The sequence below is a fragment of the Pan troglodytes genome, chromosome 12 (assembly GCF_028858775.2).
Source record: "Pan troglodytes isolate AG18354 chromosome 12, NHGRI_mPanTro3-v2.0_pri, whole genome shotgun sequence".
Taxonomy (NCBI): domain Eukaryota; kingdom Metazoa; phylum Chordata; class Mammalia; order Primates; family Hominidae; genus Pan; species Pan troglodytes.
Genome location: NC_072410.2, coordinates 59,394,026 through 59,409,828, shown reverse-complemented (window position 1 = coordinate 59,409,828; position 15,803 = coordinate 59,394,026). Strand labels below are relative to the sequence as shown.

The window sequence follows — 15,803 nt, the reverse complement described above, 5'->3', positions numbered from 1 at the left end:
GACTTGGAACCAACCCAAATGCCTATCAGTGATAGACTGGATAAAGAAAATGTGGCACATATACAGTATGGAATACTATGCAGCCATAAAAAAGGATGAGTTCATGTCCTTTGCAGGGACATGGATGAAGCTGGAAACCATCATTCTCAGCAAGCTAACACAGGAACAGAAAACCAAATAGCACATGTTCTCACTCATAAGTGGGAGCTCAAGAGTGAGAACACATGGACACAGGGAGGGGAACATCACACATTGAGGCCTGTCAGGGGGTCGGGGGCTAGGGGAGAGACAGCATTAGGAGAAATAACTAATGTAGATGACGGGTTGATGGGTGCAGAAAACCAATGGCACATGTATACCTATGTGACAAACCTGCATGTTCCGTACATGTGTCCAAGAACCTAAAGTATAATCAAAGAAAATGTGGTAAATATACATCATGAAATAATGTTCAGCCATAAAAAAGAATGACATCATGTCCTTTGCAGCAACATGGATGGAGTTTGAGAACATTATCCTAGTTGTAGTAACTGAGGTAATCAAACACCACATATTCTCTCTTATAAGTGTGAGCTAAATATTGGGTACACATGGACATAAAGATGGAAATAACAGACACTGGGGACTCCAAAGTTGGTAGAGGAGTAAGGGTTAGAAATTTACCTATTGGATACAATGTTTATTATTTGGATAAGGGGTACACCACAAGCCCAATCCTCACCATTACTCAGTGTATCCATGTGACAAACCTGTCCATGTACTTCTGAATGTAAAACTAAAAAAAGTTAAAACATGGCATATACTGATGCAAATTTAAATACAGTAAGAAAAATAACAATAATTAACATTTATGTACCTAATACCGTATCATCAAATATATGAAGCAAAAACTGACAGGAGGGGTACAGTGGTGCATGCCTGTAATCCCAGCTACTTGGGAGGCTGATGTGGCAGGATTGCATAAACCAAAGGGTTCAAGTCCAGTCTGAGCAACATAGTGAGACCCTGTCTCTTAAAATAAACCAAATAGAATTGAAGTGAGAAATAGTCTACAATAGTAGTTGGAGACTTCAATACCGTACTCTTAATAATTGCTAGAAAACCAGACAGAAGGAAACAGAAGTCTTAAACAACACAATAAATCAACTAGTTGTACAAATACAAAATATTCTTCCCCAAAACATACACATTATTCTCATGTCTATATAAGACATTTTCTAGGATAAACTAAGTTTCAATAGATTTAAAACGATAGATATCAAAGTATCTTCTCCCATCACAATGGGATGAAGTTACAAATCAATAACAGAATTAAAAGAAAAAAAAACCCCAGTTTCTGGAAATCATGTAAATAACACACTCAGACAACTAATGGATTAAAAAAGAAACCACAAGGGAAATTAGAAAATGCTTAGAGACAAATAAAAATGAAAACACAGAGTATGTACTCTGAAACTAGGCTGCCTTGATTCAATTCCAATCTTTCAGGTAGAGACTACTTGTTTTTAAACACCCAAATATCAATAGCTACCTAAATTCCAGCATTGTTAATCTGACAAATGTATAAACAATGTAAAGTGAAGTACTACCTAAATATTTGAAAAGTGAGTAATATAAAATATATACTAGAACTGTAGTTCTTAAGTCATTACAATATGCCAGGCACTTCATATATATTATTAATTCATTTGATACTTAAAGCACACTAGGGATTTATGCATTATCATCACCACAGGTAATAAAATGAAAGCAAGCAAAGTTAGGTAAATTATACAAAATTATGCAGCTAATAACTGAGAGAGCTTGGAGTTGAATCAACAGGCCTTAAATATAAGAAAATTACTATGAGGTTGCTGGACCTGAGGAAATGGGCCTGAAAGAACCCACCTCTTTGTTTACTTCACACTTGTACCTAGGAGCCTTGTCTCGTTTCAGTTTATTTTCTACAATGCAGCCTTAAGTGATCATACTCTAAACAAGGAATCAGCAAACTGTGACCTGCCATCCAAGTCTAACCCAAGCTAAGAATGGTTTTTGGGAAAAAAAAAAAAAAATCACAGGAACAGTTTTATGTGACATCAAATTTCAGTGTCTATATATGAACTTTTATTGGAACACAGCCAAACTTATTTCTGTATTTATTGACTATGCCTGCTTTTGCTCTATAATGGCAGAGTTAAGTAGCTGCAACAGAGCCCATATGGCTTGTAAAAAGTCTAAAATATTTGCAAAACTAAGCCAAGCATGGTGGCACATGCCTGTAGTCTTAGCTCCTTTGGAGGCTAAGATAGGAGGATTGCTTGAGCCCAGGAGTTCAAGGTTATAGTGAGCTATGATCACACCACTGCATTCCAACCTAAGTGAAAAACCAAGACCCTGTCTCAATCAATCAATGAATCAATAAAGCAAACAAGCAAGCAAGCCTAAACTATTTGCTACCTGGCCCTTTAGAGGAAAAGTTTCCTAGCCAAAATACTGATAATATCACTCTTCTATTTAAAATGATTTAGTAACTTCCTATTGCTTTTGAGATAAATTCTAACTCCTTTATATGGAATGTAAGCCCCTTTAGTCTCTCTGCTTTCCAGCCATATCAACTTTCTTATCATGTTGTATGCCTTGTAACTTTTTACCACTGATAATATGCTAATGCAAAAAGGACTATTTTCAGGTTAACTGATACACTTTTGTGTGATCCCATTGTGATTCATATGTTATTATTTTTAGTCTTTTAGCAAGAGATATCTCAAGGGTAGAAAATCATGTATAAATAGGAATAATCCTGTTTAATCTACAAGCTTTTAATTTCAAAAGAGGTAACATTTTTCAATCTATAGGCTATAGACCTCTGGCTAGATGAAATTTAGATAGTAAGAATGAATCTATTAAAAAAATAAATCCTTTTAGGCAATTTCTACATGGAACCTTAAATGTATATAGTAGATTCATGAGCTTAAATAGAACTTTGAGGCTTTAATGCTCTCAATATTTTGAGCTTCTTTAAAGCAGACCTTGGGCTATCAATAAAGTTATGTATGAAGAGTAACAATGCAGCATTCTGAATAATGACTGTTTGCTTTTGCAAATAAAAAGGACAGTAAAACCACTTCTATACTTCCCTTATTTTAGATTTTCATCTTTTATGTGTAAAAATCCTCATGGTTTAGGATTAGCCTATCAGTAGAAAGGCTACTGGATGAAGGTGATTTGAACTAACATGGACACTTTATATTGTTATTGGCTAAACTGAGACCGAAAGCTGAAACAGATATGATTTGAGAAAAGTTTAGAAGGTGCCTTTCGTGATGTTTCTATTAATTATTACAACATTAGAAATTAAAGAACATAATACCTTGAGAGAGAAATTTTACCAGGCACCAAACATTTAAATATTCCTCTCTTTAGTTCTTATCTTGGCTAGAAAAAAGACTGAAACTATAGACATAAAAAATAAAGAAATATGGGGAAAATCTACCATTATTGGGGTAAGTGGCAAAGGTGAAAAGGTGGAGATAAGGAAAAAAGTCAATGGGGCTGGAAAATCTAAAAAGTGTAATTAATTTTCTGACACTGTGATCTCTGCATGTATAGATTTTGATGAAAATAATAAAATCTTCCCTCAATGTAATATGCCTGCTCAATCAGACATCACAAAATGCAGATGACGAACAATAGAATGTTCACACTTTTGAAATTAGATTTTTTATGATCAATAATAGTATAATTAATTGAATGACATACATTTAGAATTTAAATATCAAACTCAATCCAAAGATGATTGATCTAATGTGATGAATCCATAATATTATCTAAAACATCAAAGCTTCATTTAAACTACAAAATGTCTTCACTGTGCAAAAGATTCAGGAAAAGCACCTTCCAGAAGTATTTCTGGCTTTCAAGAGGCTTTTGATTTATTGTTTCTGTGACAACAATGAAATTGCTGTATAACAGAATATCTGAAACATCAAAGCTTAATTTAAACTACAAAATGTCTTAATTGTGCAAAAGATTCAGGCAAAAGCACCTTCTAGAAGCATTTCTTCTTTCAAGAACCTTTTGCTCTGTTGTTTCTGTGGAAACAATGAAATTGCTGTCTAACAGAATATGCTGGGAAACTAGGAAAGGACTTTTCCTTTGTTCATTTGATCTCAATGTGGCACTGTAGTGCAAGATCTTATAAAACAGAAACCTGATACAGAGTACAAGGATTTGTAAGAAACTGGTCAGTTTTACTGTTCTGTAGCTAATAAATGGGAGGGCCAGAGTGTACATGAATTTAACCTCTTGGATCCACTTTGTACTATGGTTACTGAAAAAATACATGTGAGAACATTCCTACTTTGTTACTCTACACTAAAATATAAGGGACCAACTAAGCACATTCGAGATCTGTGGGACATCTTTTGCCCTATGTCCTGGATTCTATAGCTTTTCTTCAGAGAATGGATTAGAAAGACATTTAAGCTTACTAGATAGATAGGTGTCATCCCCTTGCATCAAGGTACATGAGGAGAAAAGTTCAAGAATTATAAATTCTTAGAAAACACAAAAGATCCATTGGAGCCAGCAAACAAAATGTCAACAAATCAAAAGATACTAGATGGTTATTGACCAGTTTCACGAAAGCAAACCTGCAAGTCAAGATGGAATAATGCTTTCCCACCCTGTGTCTGAGGCTGCAAAATGACAGTAACCCTTTTTATGGTCACAAAAGCTGACAACTTAGCCTTAGAACTGAAGGCACAAAATCATCTCTGAAAATGACTCACCATAAAGAGGTCACGAGCACCAATGTCAACAGCTAGGAGAAATGCCTTTTCAAACCTCTGGTACCTACAAGGCAGAAAAAAATATTATGTTAGTTGTGAACAAGAATATATAAAAGAAAAGAGCTGTTTATTTAACATATTTCTGTGATACTGTTTTTGTCCTTCTGATTGGAAAAATATTTTCAAACAGAAGGGATTTGGCCTACTAGGATCTTCCATATGTGCAAAGTTATTACATTTAGGAGGGGCTGAGGCACAGAGCCTGTGGAGGCCTTAAGTATAACTTTCAAGAATAAACATAACCCCAAGTAGACACTGCTGACTATGATAGCTTAGAAAATACGTTGCCTCTTCTTGTTAGTACCTCCTATATTTGCCTGAATCCCTCTCAGCTATAGAAATCAAAAGGCAATTGTGTTTATTTTGTGAATGAAGAGTGTCTTGTACTAGGAAGCTTATTGATTCATTATATATTCAGTGGAGATGGGATATACTAAGGAAGAGGTCAGAGGATTAGCAAATTGTACTATTTGTCCATGCATTCACTGCAGTTTTGCATTTGTCCCCATTCCATTGTAACTATCTGGCAATACTAATTATTCATACATATATATATGTGTGTGTATATATATATATATATATATATATATATATATATATTTTTTTTTTTTTTTTTTTGGAGATGGAGTCTCGCTCTGTCGCCAGGCTGGAGTGCAGGGGCATGATCTCGGCTCACTGCAACCTCCACCTCCCTGATTCAAGTGATTCTCCTGCCTCAGCCTCCCGATAGCTGGGAGTAGGTGCGCACCACCGTGCCCAGCTAATTTTTGTATTTTTAGTAGAGATGGGGTTTCACCATATTGGCCAGGATGGTCTTGATCTCTTGACCTCGTGATCCGCCTGCCTCAGCCTCCCAAAGTGCTGGGATTACAGGCGTGAGCCACTGTGCCTGGCCCCATCTTCTTTTTTTTAAATACAGGGTCTCACTCTGTCACCCAGGCTGGAGTGCAGTGGTGCAATCATCGCCTTGACCTCCTGGGCTCAGATGATCTTCCCACTTCAGCCCCGCCAAGTAGCTGGGACTACAGGTGCACGCCACTATGCCCAGCTAATTTTTTGTATTTTTTGTAGAGATGGAGTTTTTGCCATGTTGCCCAGGCTGGTCTCAAATTCATGGGCTCAAGCAAACCACCCACTTCAGCGTCCCAAAAGTGCTGGGATTATAGGCCTGAGCCATTGTCATCCATCTTCTTAGGATCAAACTTAAAGGTAAATTCTTACCTTTTGTGCCCCTTTGGTCCCATCTAATTCTATAAATTGCCCTTCCTTGAAACCCTCTCCTACCTTGGCTTGCCCTGCTTTCCTTAATTTTTTGTTTTCCCTTCCTTAGATGTGTTCTTCTTAGTCTCCTTTGCTAGTTCATTTTTCTCTGCCTCCCCATGAAATCAGTATTCTATGATCCTCTTTTATTTCTACCCACTGTCTCCAATCTCCTCAATAACCTTACCACACCCAGGGCATTGCTTATCAATTATCAGTGGCTTACAAATCTACACCTCTGGGATCCATCTCTTCCCTGATCTCCAAATTATTATTTCAAGGCACCTCAAAGTTAACATGTCTAACATGTTCACTGAAACATCAATTTGGCAATCATAGAGGGCAAACTGAAATTGGAGAGAGTGAAATTAAGGGGGATAAGTTAGGATGTGCTCTTCTTTCTAGGTAAGAGGTAATGATAGACAGTAGATGGTAATGATACATGGTAAAATTAAAAAACTGACATTGGCATCTGGCAGCATGGTGAAACAGAAATAGCAAAAGGAGACTCCCAACTAGGTTGTTTATAAAATACTTAGTTAAAGTAAATCATAGGACTATGAAAAGTAAGTAAATACCAAGGGGGCCATATCCTCCATAAAAAAATAACCAATTAAACAAAATCCCTTGATAGAAATCAGAGTAAGGATCACTCAGCAGACAACAAATAAGGGGGAAAAACAGGGCAGAATTACTTACAGGGCCATCACCCTTAGGAGATAAGCCTGAACAAAACTCAAGTTAAAGGTGATAAGCTCAGACTGTTGATTAAGGCAAGTAAAAGAGCTAAACCCAAGAATTCTGATTAAGCCAGGGGCTAAAAGAGACCCAGGTTAGTAGTGCCACTAACTTTCACAGAAACAAACAAATTCATGTCTGGATTAAAGCCTTTCTAATAGAGGCCCTCAATGATTTTTTAACATAAAATTAACATAAATTAAAATCAAACAAGTATGAGTTCATAAAGATAATCAAAAACACAAGAAAACAAGGCACTATAACTAAAAATTAGAAAAATAACAAATTTAGATCTTCATGGATTTCAAATAATTGAATTATTAAAGTAGGCATATAAAATAATTCAATATAAAATATTTAAAGAAATGAGGGAGTCATGAAAATAAGCATGTAATATGATACAATAAAGAATAATCAGGTTACTATTTTAAAGAATAAAACAGAACTTTTAGAAATAAAAATCTAATTATTGAAGTTAAATAATTTGATTTTTTTTTTGTTTTGGACTGGGTCTTGCTCTGTTACCCAAGCTGGAGTACAGTGGCGTGATTATAGCTCACTGCAACATCAACCTCGTAAGTACCTCGAGTGTCTTAGAAGACCTTGAGTCTCCTAAGCAGCTGTGACTACAAGCATGTGCCACATGCTGGGGTAATACTTTTTTTTTTTTTGTAGAAATGAGGTCTCATTATGTTGCCCAGGCTGGTTTTGAATCCATGAGCTCGAGTGATCTTCCTGCCTCAGCCTCCCAAAATGCTGGGACTACAGGTGGGAGCCACTGTGCTCAGTCAATTTGACACATTTGAAGAAAGAATTGGTGAAATAAAAGTGCATAAATTATGTATAAGTCAGGAATTACACAGAATGTTACACAGAGGAAAAAGAGATTAAAAATATAAAGAGAGGCTGAGCAAATTACAGAAAATGAAAAAGTCTAATATGACTACACAGGGAATTAAGTTAATGGCTAAGAATTTCCAGAGATGATAAATGATATGAGACAATCAACACAAAAGAAACAATGTATATCAGGCAGGAGATATAAAAAGGAAATTTAAAATATCCACATTTGTAATGGAAATGCAGAACTAAACAAAAAAAGAAAATTAGGCCGGGCGCCTATAATCCCAGCACTCTGGGAGGCCGAGATGGATTTTATCACTTGAGGCTAAAAGTTCAAGACCAGCCTGGGCAACATAGTAAAACCCCACCTCTACTAAAAATACAAAACTGAGCCAGATATGGTGGTGGGTGCCTGTATTCCCAGCTACTCAGGAGGCTGAGGCACAAGGATTACTTGAACCTGGGAGGCAGAGGTTGCAGTGAGCTGAGGTTGTGCCACTGCATTCCAGCCTGGGCAAGAGAGTGAGTCTCTGCCTCAAAATAAATAAATAAATAAATAAATAAATAAAAATAAAAGAAAAAAAACTAAAAGCTTCCAGAAAAGAAATAAAAGGCATCTATTAATAAATAGGAAGAGAGGAAGTCAAACTATCTCCCTTCTCAGATGATATGATTCTATACCTACAAAATCCCATAGTCTCTGCCCAAAGACTCCTAGATCTGATACACAGCTTTGGCAAAGTTGCAGGATACAAAATTAGTGCAAAATGAGTTGCATTTCTATACACCAATAATGTCCAAGCTGAGAGCCAAATCAAGAATGCAATTCCATTCACAATAGCCACAAAAAGAATAAAATAAGCAGGAATACAGCTAACCAGGGAGGTGAAAGATCTCTACAATGAGAATTACAAAACACTATGGAAAGAAATTAGAGATGACATAAACAATTGGAAAACCATTTCATGCTCATGGATAATAAGAATCAATACCGTTAAAATGGCCATACTACAGATTCAATGTTATTCCTATCCAACTACTACTGACATTTTTCACAGAACTAGAAAAACCTTAGATTTATATAGAACCAGGCCAGGCATGGTGGCTCATACCTGTAATCCCAGCACTACTTAAAAAAACAATACAAAACATTAGCTGGGCGTGGTGGCGGGCACCTGTAATCCCAGCTACTTGGGAAGCTGAGGCAGAAGAATAGCTTGAATCTGGGAGGCAGAGGTTGCAGTGAGCCGAGATCGCACCATTGCACTCCAGCCTGGGCAACAAATGTGAAACTACATCTCAAAAAAAAAAAAAAAAAAATTTATATGGAACCAAAAAAAGCCTGAACACCCAAAGCAATTCTAAGCAAAAAGAACAAAGTTGGAGGCATCAGGTTATGCACTTCGAACTCCTACAAAGCTACAGTAAACTAAGCAGCATGGTACTGGTACAAAAACAGACACATAAACCAATAAAACAGATTAGAGAACTTAGAAATAAAGCCAAACACCTGCAACCAACCATCTGATCTTTGACAAGATAGACAACAGCAGCAATGGGGAAATGACTTCCTATTTAATAAATGGTGCTGGAGTAACTGGATAGTCGTATACAGATGATTGAAACTAGGCCCCTTCCTTTCACTGTATATAAAAATCGATTCAAGATGAACTACAGACTTAAATGTAAAACCCAAAACTATAAAAACCTTAGAAGAAAACCTAGGAAATATCATTATGGACATAGGCCCTGGCAAAGATGTCATGACAGAGACTCCACAAGCAACTGCAACAAAAACAAAAAATTGATGAATGGAAAGACCAATTAAACTAAAGAACTTCTTCATAACAAAAGAAACTATCAAAAAAGTAAACAGAGAACCTACAGAATGGGAGAAAATATTCACAAACTATGCATTTGGCAAAGGTCTAATATCCAGAATCTATAGAGAAATTTAAACAAATTAACAGGCAAAAAACTTAAAACCCCATTAAAAAATGGGGAAAGGACATGAACAGACACTTCTCAAAATAAGACACTTAGCCAACAAGCATATGGAAAAATCCTCAGCATCACTAATCGTTAGAGAAATGTGAATCAAAACCACAATGAGATACCATCTCCTACCAGTCAGAATGGCTATTATTAAAAAGTCAGAAAACAACAGATGCTGGCAAGGGTGCAGAGAAAAAAGAACACTTATACACCCCTACTGGCAATGTAAATTAGTTCAGCCACTGTGGAAAGCAGTCTGGAGATTTCTCAAAGAACTTAAAACAGAACTACTATTCAACCCAGCAATCCCATTACTGAGTATATACCCAAAGGAATATAAATTGTTCTAACATAAAGATATGTGATGTGTATGTTCATCACAGCACTATTCACAATAGGAAGGACATGGAATCAACCTAGATGCTCATCAGTGGTTGACAGGATAAAGAAAATGTGGTATATATACACCATGGAATACTATGCAGTCATATAAAAGAAAGAGATTGTCCTTTGCAGCAACATGGGTGGAGTTGGTGGCCACTATCCTAAGAGAATTAATACAGGACCAAAAAACCAAATACCCCATGTTCTCTCTTATAAGTGGGAACTAAACACTGAGTACACAGGGACACAAAGAAGGTAACAGTAGATACCAAGGCCTACTTGAGGCTGGAGTGTGGGAGGAGGGTGAATTGAAAAAGTACCTATCGAATACTATGCTCATTAGTAGCATAGTTATTCTGGGTGATGAAATAAGCTGTACACCAGACCCCCATGACATGCAATTTACCCTTGTAACAAACCGGCTGATGTACCCTTGACCCTAAAAGTGCAAGAAAAAAAGAATAACTTATACATGAAGTTTAAAAAAAGAAAAAGCTGCCAGAGAGAAGACATATCATCTAAAAAGGAACTACAAATAGACTGACCCTAGACTTCTCATTGGCAACAATGGGAGGTAGAAGACAGAAAGTATCTTCAAATTATGGAGGAAAAATAAGCATCAAGTCTTTGAGCAGAGACTCCTCCAATTTGTCGATTTTTGTTTTTGTTGCAATTGCTTGTGGAGTCTTTGTCATGATGTCTTTGCCAGAGCCTATGTCCAGAACAATATTTCCTAGGTTTTCTTCTAAGGGTTTTATAGTTGTAGGTTTTACATTTAAGTCTCTAATCCATCTTCAGTTAATTTTTGTATACAGTGAAAGGAAGGGGCCTAGTTTCAATCTTCTGTATATACAAAAATTCTAAACTTGAATGTACTTAATAAAATAGGCTCAAAAATGTATAAAGCAAAACATGAGTAGAATTAAAACAAATGATCAGACTACCATCACTGTGTGAGACTAAGGGTTATCTCTAAATTTTTGCTAGTCTAAGCAGTGAGTAAATTAGAAAGAAAAAGGAGTCTTAAACAACCTAATTACAAAGTTATATTTATTGGATACACAGAACTTAAATCAGAGAACCACCTCCTGGGTTCACACCATTCTCCTGCCTCAGCCTCCCAAGTAGCTGGGACTACAGGGGCCCACTACCGCGCCTGGCTAATTTTTTGTATTTTTAGTAGAGATGGGGTTTCACTGTGTTAGCCAGGATGGTCTCCATCTCCTGACCTCATGATCCGCCCACCTCAGCCTCCCAAAGTGCTGGGATTACAGGCCACTGTGCCTGGCCCAGAGAACTTTAAATCTTAAATCAGAGAATACACATTCTTCTTAAGCACAAATGGGATATCTACAAAATTATATTATGTAGTAAGTAAAAAAGCATGTCTCAATACATTTTAAACATTATAATTAATCCATCAACAATGTAATTAGTTGACAAAAAGATAAGCAATATATGCACACGTACTTAGAAATGAAGTCATTAGTCAAAGAAGAAATCATAATAGAAATTTTAAAATACTTAAATAAATGCTAATACTATAAAAAAATACTTGAGCAAATGAGGTATTTGAAGGGAAATCTATAGCCTTACATGCTTATATTGAAAAGAAGGTTAAAAATTGATAAACTAAATATCCAACTTAATAATTTAAAAAAACAATAGCAGAATAATCTCAAGAAGGCAGTGGAATAACATGTTTGAAGTACTGGAAGGAAGAAACACACAAAAAATTTTATATGCAGCAAAGACTCTTTCACAAATGAAGGTGTAATAAAGACATTTGCAGGAAGAAACCAAGAAAATTTATCACAAGTAGAACTACACCGTAAGAAAGACTAAAAGAAGCTCTTTAGGCTAAAATAAATGCTAGATGGAAATGCAGATCTTCAAGAAAGAATGAAAAGTAGGAGAAACAGTAAATACCTAGGCAAATATAAAGAACTCCATTACCTTTATTTAATATACACTAGTCTGTTGAAAGCAAAAATTATAACATTTTGTGAGGGTTGTAACATGTAGGTTATACAATAGCATAAAGGATGGGGTAAGGTGGGTAAATGAACTGATACAGTTCATTGCAAGATTTCTACATTTTCCATGAAGTGGACTGCATGAAGATTTCTACATTTTAATTCTAAGTGGACTGTAGAACACTAAGGATATAAATGTAACCCTTACAGCACCACTAAAAAAACAGTGCAAGTAGGTATGACTGAAAAAGCAAATAAATAAAAAATCTGGAAAATATTAAAATAATCCAAAGAAGGAAGGAAAAGAGGAGTGAAGAAACAAAAATTAGTAAAAATTAGTACAAACAGAAAACAAAATGACAGACTGAATTGCAACTACATCCATAATTACATTAAATGTTAATGAACTGAACATTCCAATTAAAAGACAAAGACTGTCATAAAAGAGCAAGAACCAAATATATGCTGTTTGTAAGAAGTCCACTATAAATATACAAACACAGATAGTTTGAAAGTACATAAATAGAAAAATGTAAATATGAAAAGGCTAGAATGGCAATAATTATCAGATATAATATACTTTAAAAAACAGTATTAAAGGAGGGACATTTCATAATGATAAAAACACCAATTCATCAGGAAGACCCAACAATCATGACTGTGAGTGTCTTAAATATATGAAACAAAAAAAAGGTGACAGAAATAAAGAAGACAATTATATTAACAGTTGCTTTTAGCACACCTCAATCAGCAAGATAAACAAATGGAAAGTTAAACAAATAAAGTAATAGATGATCTCTATATTCATGTAACTGATATTATAGAACAATATCAGTCTGAAGTACTGAAGTGTGTCTCTATTATCAGAGTATATATATATATACATTTTGATATGTACTTTGTGTGTATAGACATATATATACACTCTGTGTGTGTGTGTGTGTGTGTGTGTGTGTGTGTATCCACCCACATGAGAGCTCCTTATTGTTACTTTGCTGATTTATTTCCTCATTTTTGTCATTCTGGCCCATCTTAGACTGAAAATGTTACGTGCAAATTAACTACTGGTTTGCTTTTGTCTGTTTCTTCTTATATCTCCTACAATTTCTGCTTTATGAAGATTCCTATCATTTTATTTGGTACACGGATATAACTTTTTTTTATTATGAAAGGTAGCCCACAGCATTGTAGAGTGACTTTCTTTGTTCTGTTTAATAATCTGTGGCATAATTCTGTCTTGTTATACAGTATATAACAATCCCTGCTTAGTTTGTATTTTTTGCCATATGGCAACTTTGCTTTACTTTTTAAAAAATTGTTTTGATTTCATATTTGTTTTGTATATAGGAATGTTTACATTTTTATAAACTCAAGTATGTATAATTAATGTAATTCTCTTGAGCTCCTTTTTCTTTATTTCTATTGTCTTCTTTTTACATATCACTTTACTGAGGTATTATTGACACACAAAAAGCTGTACATATTTAATGTATACAACTTGATTAATTTGGAGGGAAGTAGACACCACTGAAGCTATTACTGAGAGGTGAAGCCAGCTGGGTTTCTGGGTTGGGTGGGGACTTGGAGAACTTTTCTGTCTAGCTAAAGAATTGTAAATGCACCAATCAGCACTCTGTGTCTAGCTAATCAGGTAGGGGGCTTGGAGAACTTTTCTGTCTAGCTAAAGGATTGTAAATGCACCAATCAGCACTTTGTGTCTAGCTAAAGGTTTGTAAATGCACCAATCATCACTCTGTCAAAATGGACCAATCAGCTCTCTGTAAAATGGACCAATCAGCACTCTGTAAAATGGACCAATCAGCAGGATGTGGGTGGGCCCAGATAAGGGAATAAAAGCAGGCCACCTGAGCCAGCAGTGGCAACCCGCTCGGGTCCCCTTCCATGCTGTGGAAGCTTTGTTCTTTCACTCTTCACAATAAATCTTGCTGCTGCTCACTCTTTGGGTCCGTGCTGCCTTTATGAGCTGTAACACTCACCGTGAAGGTCTGCAGCTACACTCCTGAAGTCAGTGAGACCATGAACCCACTGGGAGGAAGAAACACCTCCAGATGCGCCACCTTTAAGAGCTGTAGCACTCACTGCGAAGGTCTGCGGCTTCACTCTTGAAGTCAGCGAGACCATGAACCCACCAGAAGAAGAAAGTCTGGACATGTCTGAACATCAGAAGGAACAAACTCCAGACACACCATCTTTAAGAACTGTAACACTCACCGCAAGGGTCCACAGCTTCATTCTTGAAGTCACCAAGACCAAGAACCCACCAATTCCAGACACATTTTGGCGACCCAGATGGGACCATCGCCTATCGCCAAGAAGTGAGACTATCGCCTATCGCCAAGTGGTGAGTACCATCGGACCCCTTTCGCTTGCTATTCTTTCCTATTTTTCCTTAGAATTCGGGCGCTAAATACTGGGCACCTGTCGGCCAGTTAAAAGCTACTAGCGCAGCTGCCAGACTAAAGACACAGGTGTCAGGCTTTCTGGGAAAGGCCTCTCTAACAATCCCTGACTCTTCAGAGTTGGTAGCGTTGGTTTGCCTGGAACCAGCTTCCGCTTTTCCTGTACTTCTGGGCTGAGCCCAGGGTCGACAGAGAGGAAAGCCATTCAGCTCCGGGGTCCCAACAACAAGTTGGTTGACCCTGTGGCCATGAGTGGAACTCTCAAAGTCATGTCACCCAAGCGAGACTTGCCCATCTATTCTATCTACCCTGACCATTGCCCCCTGGGTCCTAACGCCTGCCAGACAAACTTCCTCTTGCCTCTCTTCTCCAGGCTAGTCCTGCTTCTAAAAACCACTCTCTGTCTCTGGTGCTTTTCTAGTTTCTCCTATAAGAATGATTTCTAGTATAAATTTGGGATTCTGTTACCTTCTGTGGGCACCCAGGCTCGCCAATCAGAAAGACGTAATTTTTGCCCAAAGCCCCATCGTAGGGGGGACTATCTGGAATTTTAGGATCCCTCCTCAGACTAGCAGGCCTAACAAAAGCTATTCCTGAAGCTAGAATATGGGGAGCCTCAGAAATTGTATCCTTCCTATTCATATAAGTAAGGACAAAAGGTGTCACTCTTCCAACCCTGGACATCCCTTCCCTCCCTCAGGGTATGGCCCTCCACTTCATTTTGGGGGCATAACATCTTTATAGGACATGGTTAAGGTCCCAATACTAACAGGTGAATGCTTAGGACTCTAATGGGTTTTCGAGAATGTGTCGGTAAGGGCCACTAAATCCGATTTTTCTCGGTCCTCTTTGTGGTCTAGGAGGACAGGCAAGGGTGCAGGTTTTCGAGAATGCGTTGGTAAGGGCCACTAAATCCGACCTTTCTCAGTCCCCCTTGTGGTCTGGGAGGAAAACTAGTATTTTTGCTGCTGCGTCAGGGAGCGCAACTATTCCGATCAGCAGGGTCCAGGGACCATTGCAGGTTTGTGGGTGGGGGAGAAACAAAACAAACCAAAACCACAGGCGGTTTTGTCTTTCAGATGGGAAACACTCAGGCATCAACAGGCTCACCTTTGAAATGCATCCTAAGCCATTGGGACCAATTTGACCCACAAACCCTGAAAAAGAGGTGGCTCATTTTTTTCTGCCCTACAGCCTGGCCCCAATATTCTCTCTCTGATAGGGAAAAATGGCCACCTGAGGGAAGTATAAATCACAATACTATCTTGCAGCTTGACCTTTTCTGTAAGAGGGAAGGCAAATGGAGTGAAATACCTTATGTCCAAACTCTTTTCATTGAAGGAAAATACATGACT

At 37.2% G+C, this 15,803-nt stretch overlaps 1 protein-coding gene across 21 annotated transcripts in view; it reads right to left on the bottom strand.

The window, feature by feature from the left end:
* WDPCP (WD repeat containing planar cell polarity effector) overlaps nucleotides 1–15,803 on the bottom strand; it is a 729,520-nt gene that overhangs the window by 207,283 nt on the left and 506,434 nt on the right. For all 21 annotated transcript variants that reach the window (XR_010149488.1, XR_010149489.1, XR_010149490.1 and 18 more), the window contains one exon: nucleotides 4,773–4,836. Coding sequence is in view for 18 of the 21 variants with exons in the window: in XM_054678456.2 (XP_054534431.1) it covers nucleotides 4,773–4,836 (64 nt within the window). In the remaining 3 variants the exon portion in view is untranslated. The remainder of the gene's footprint in view (nucleotides 1–4,772; nucleotides 4,837–15,803) is intronic.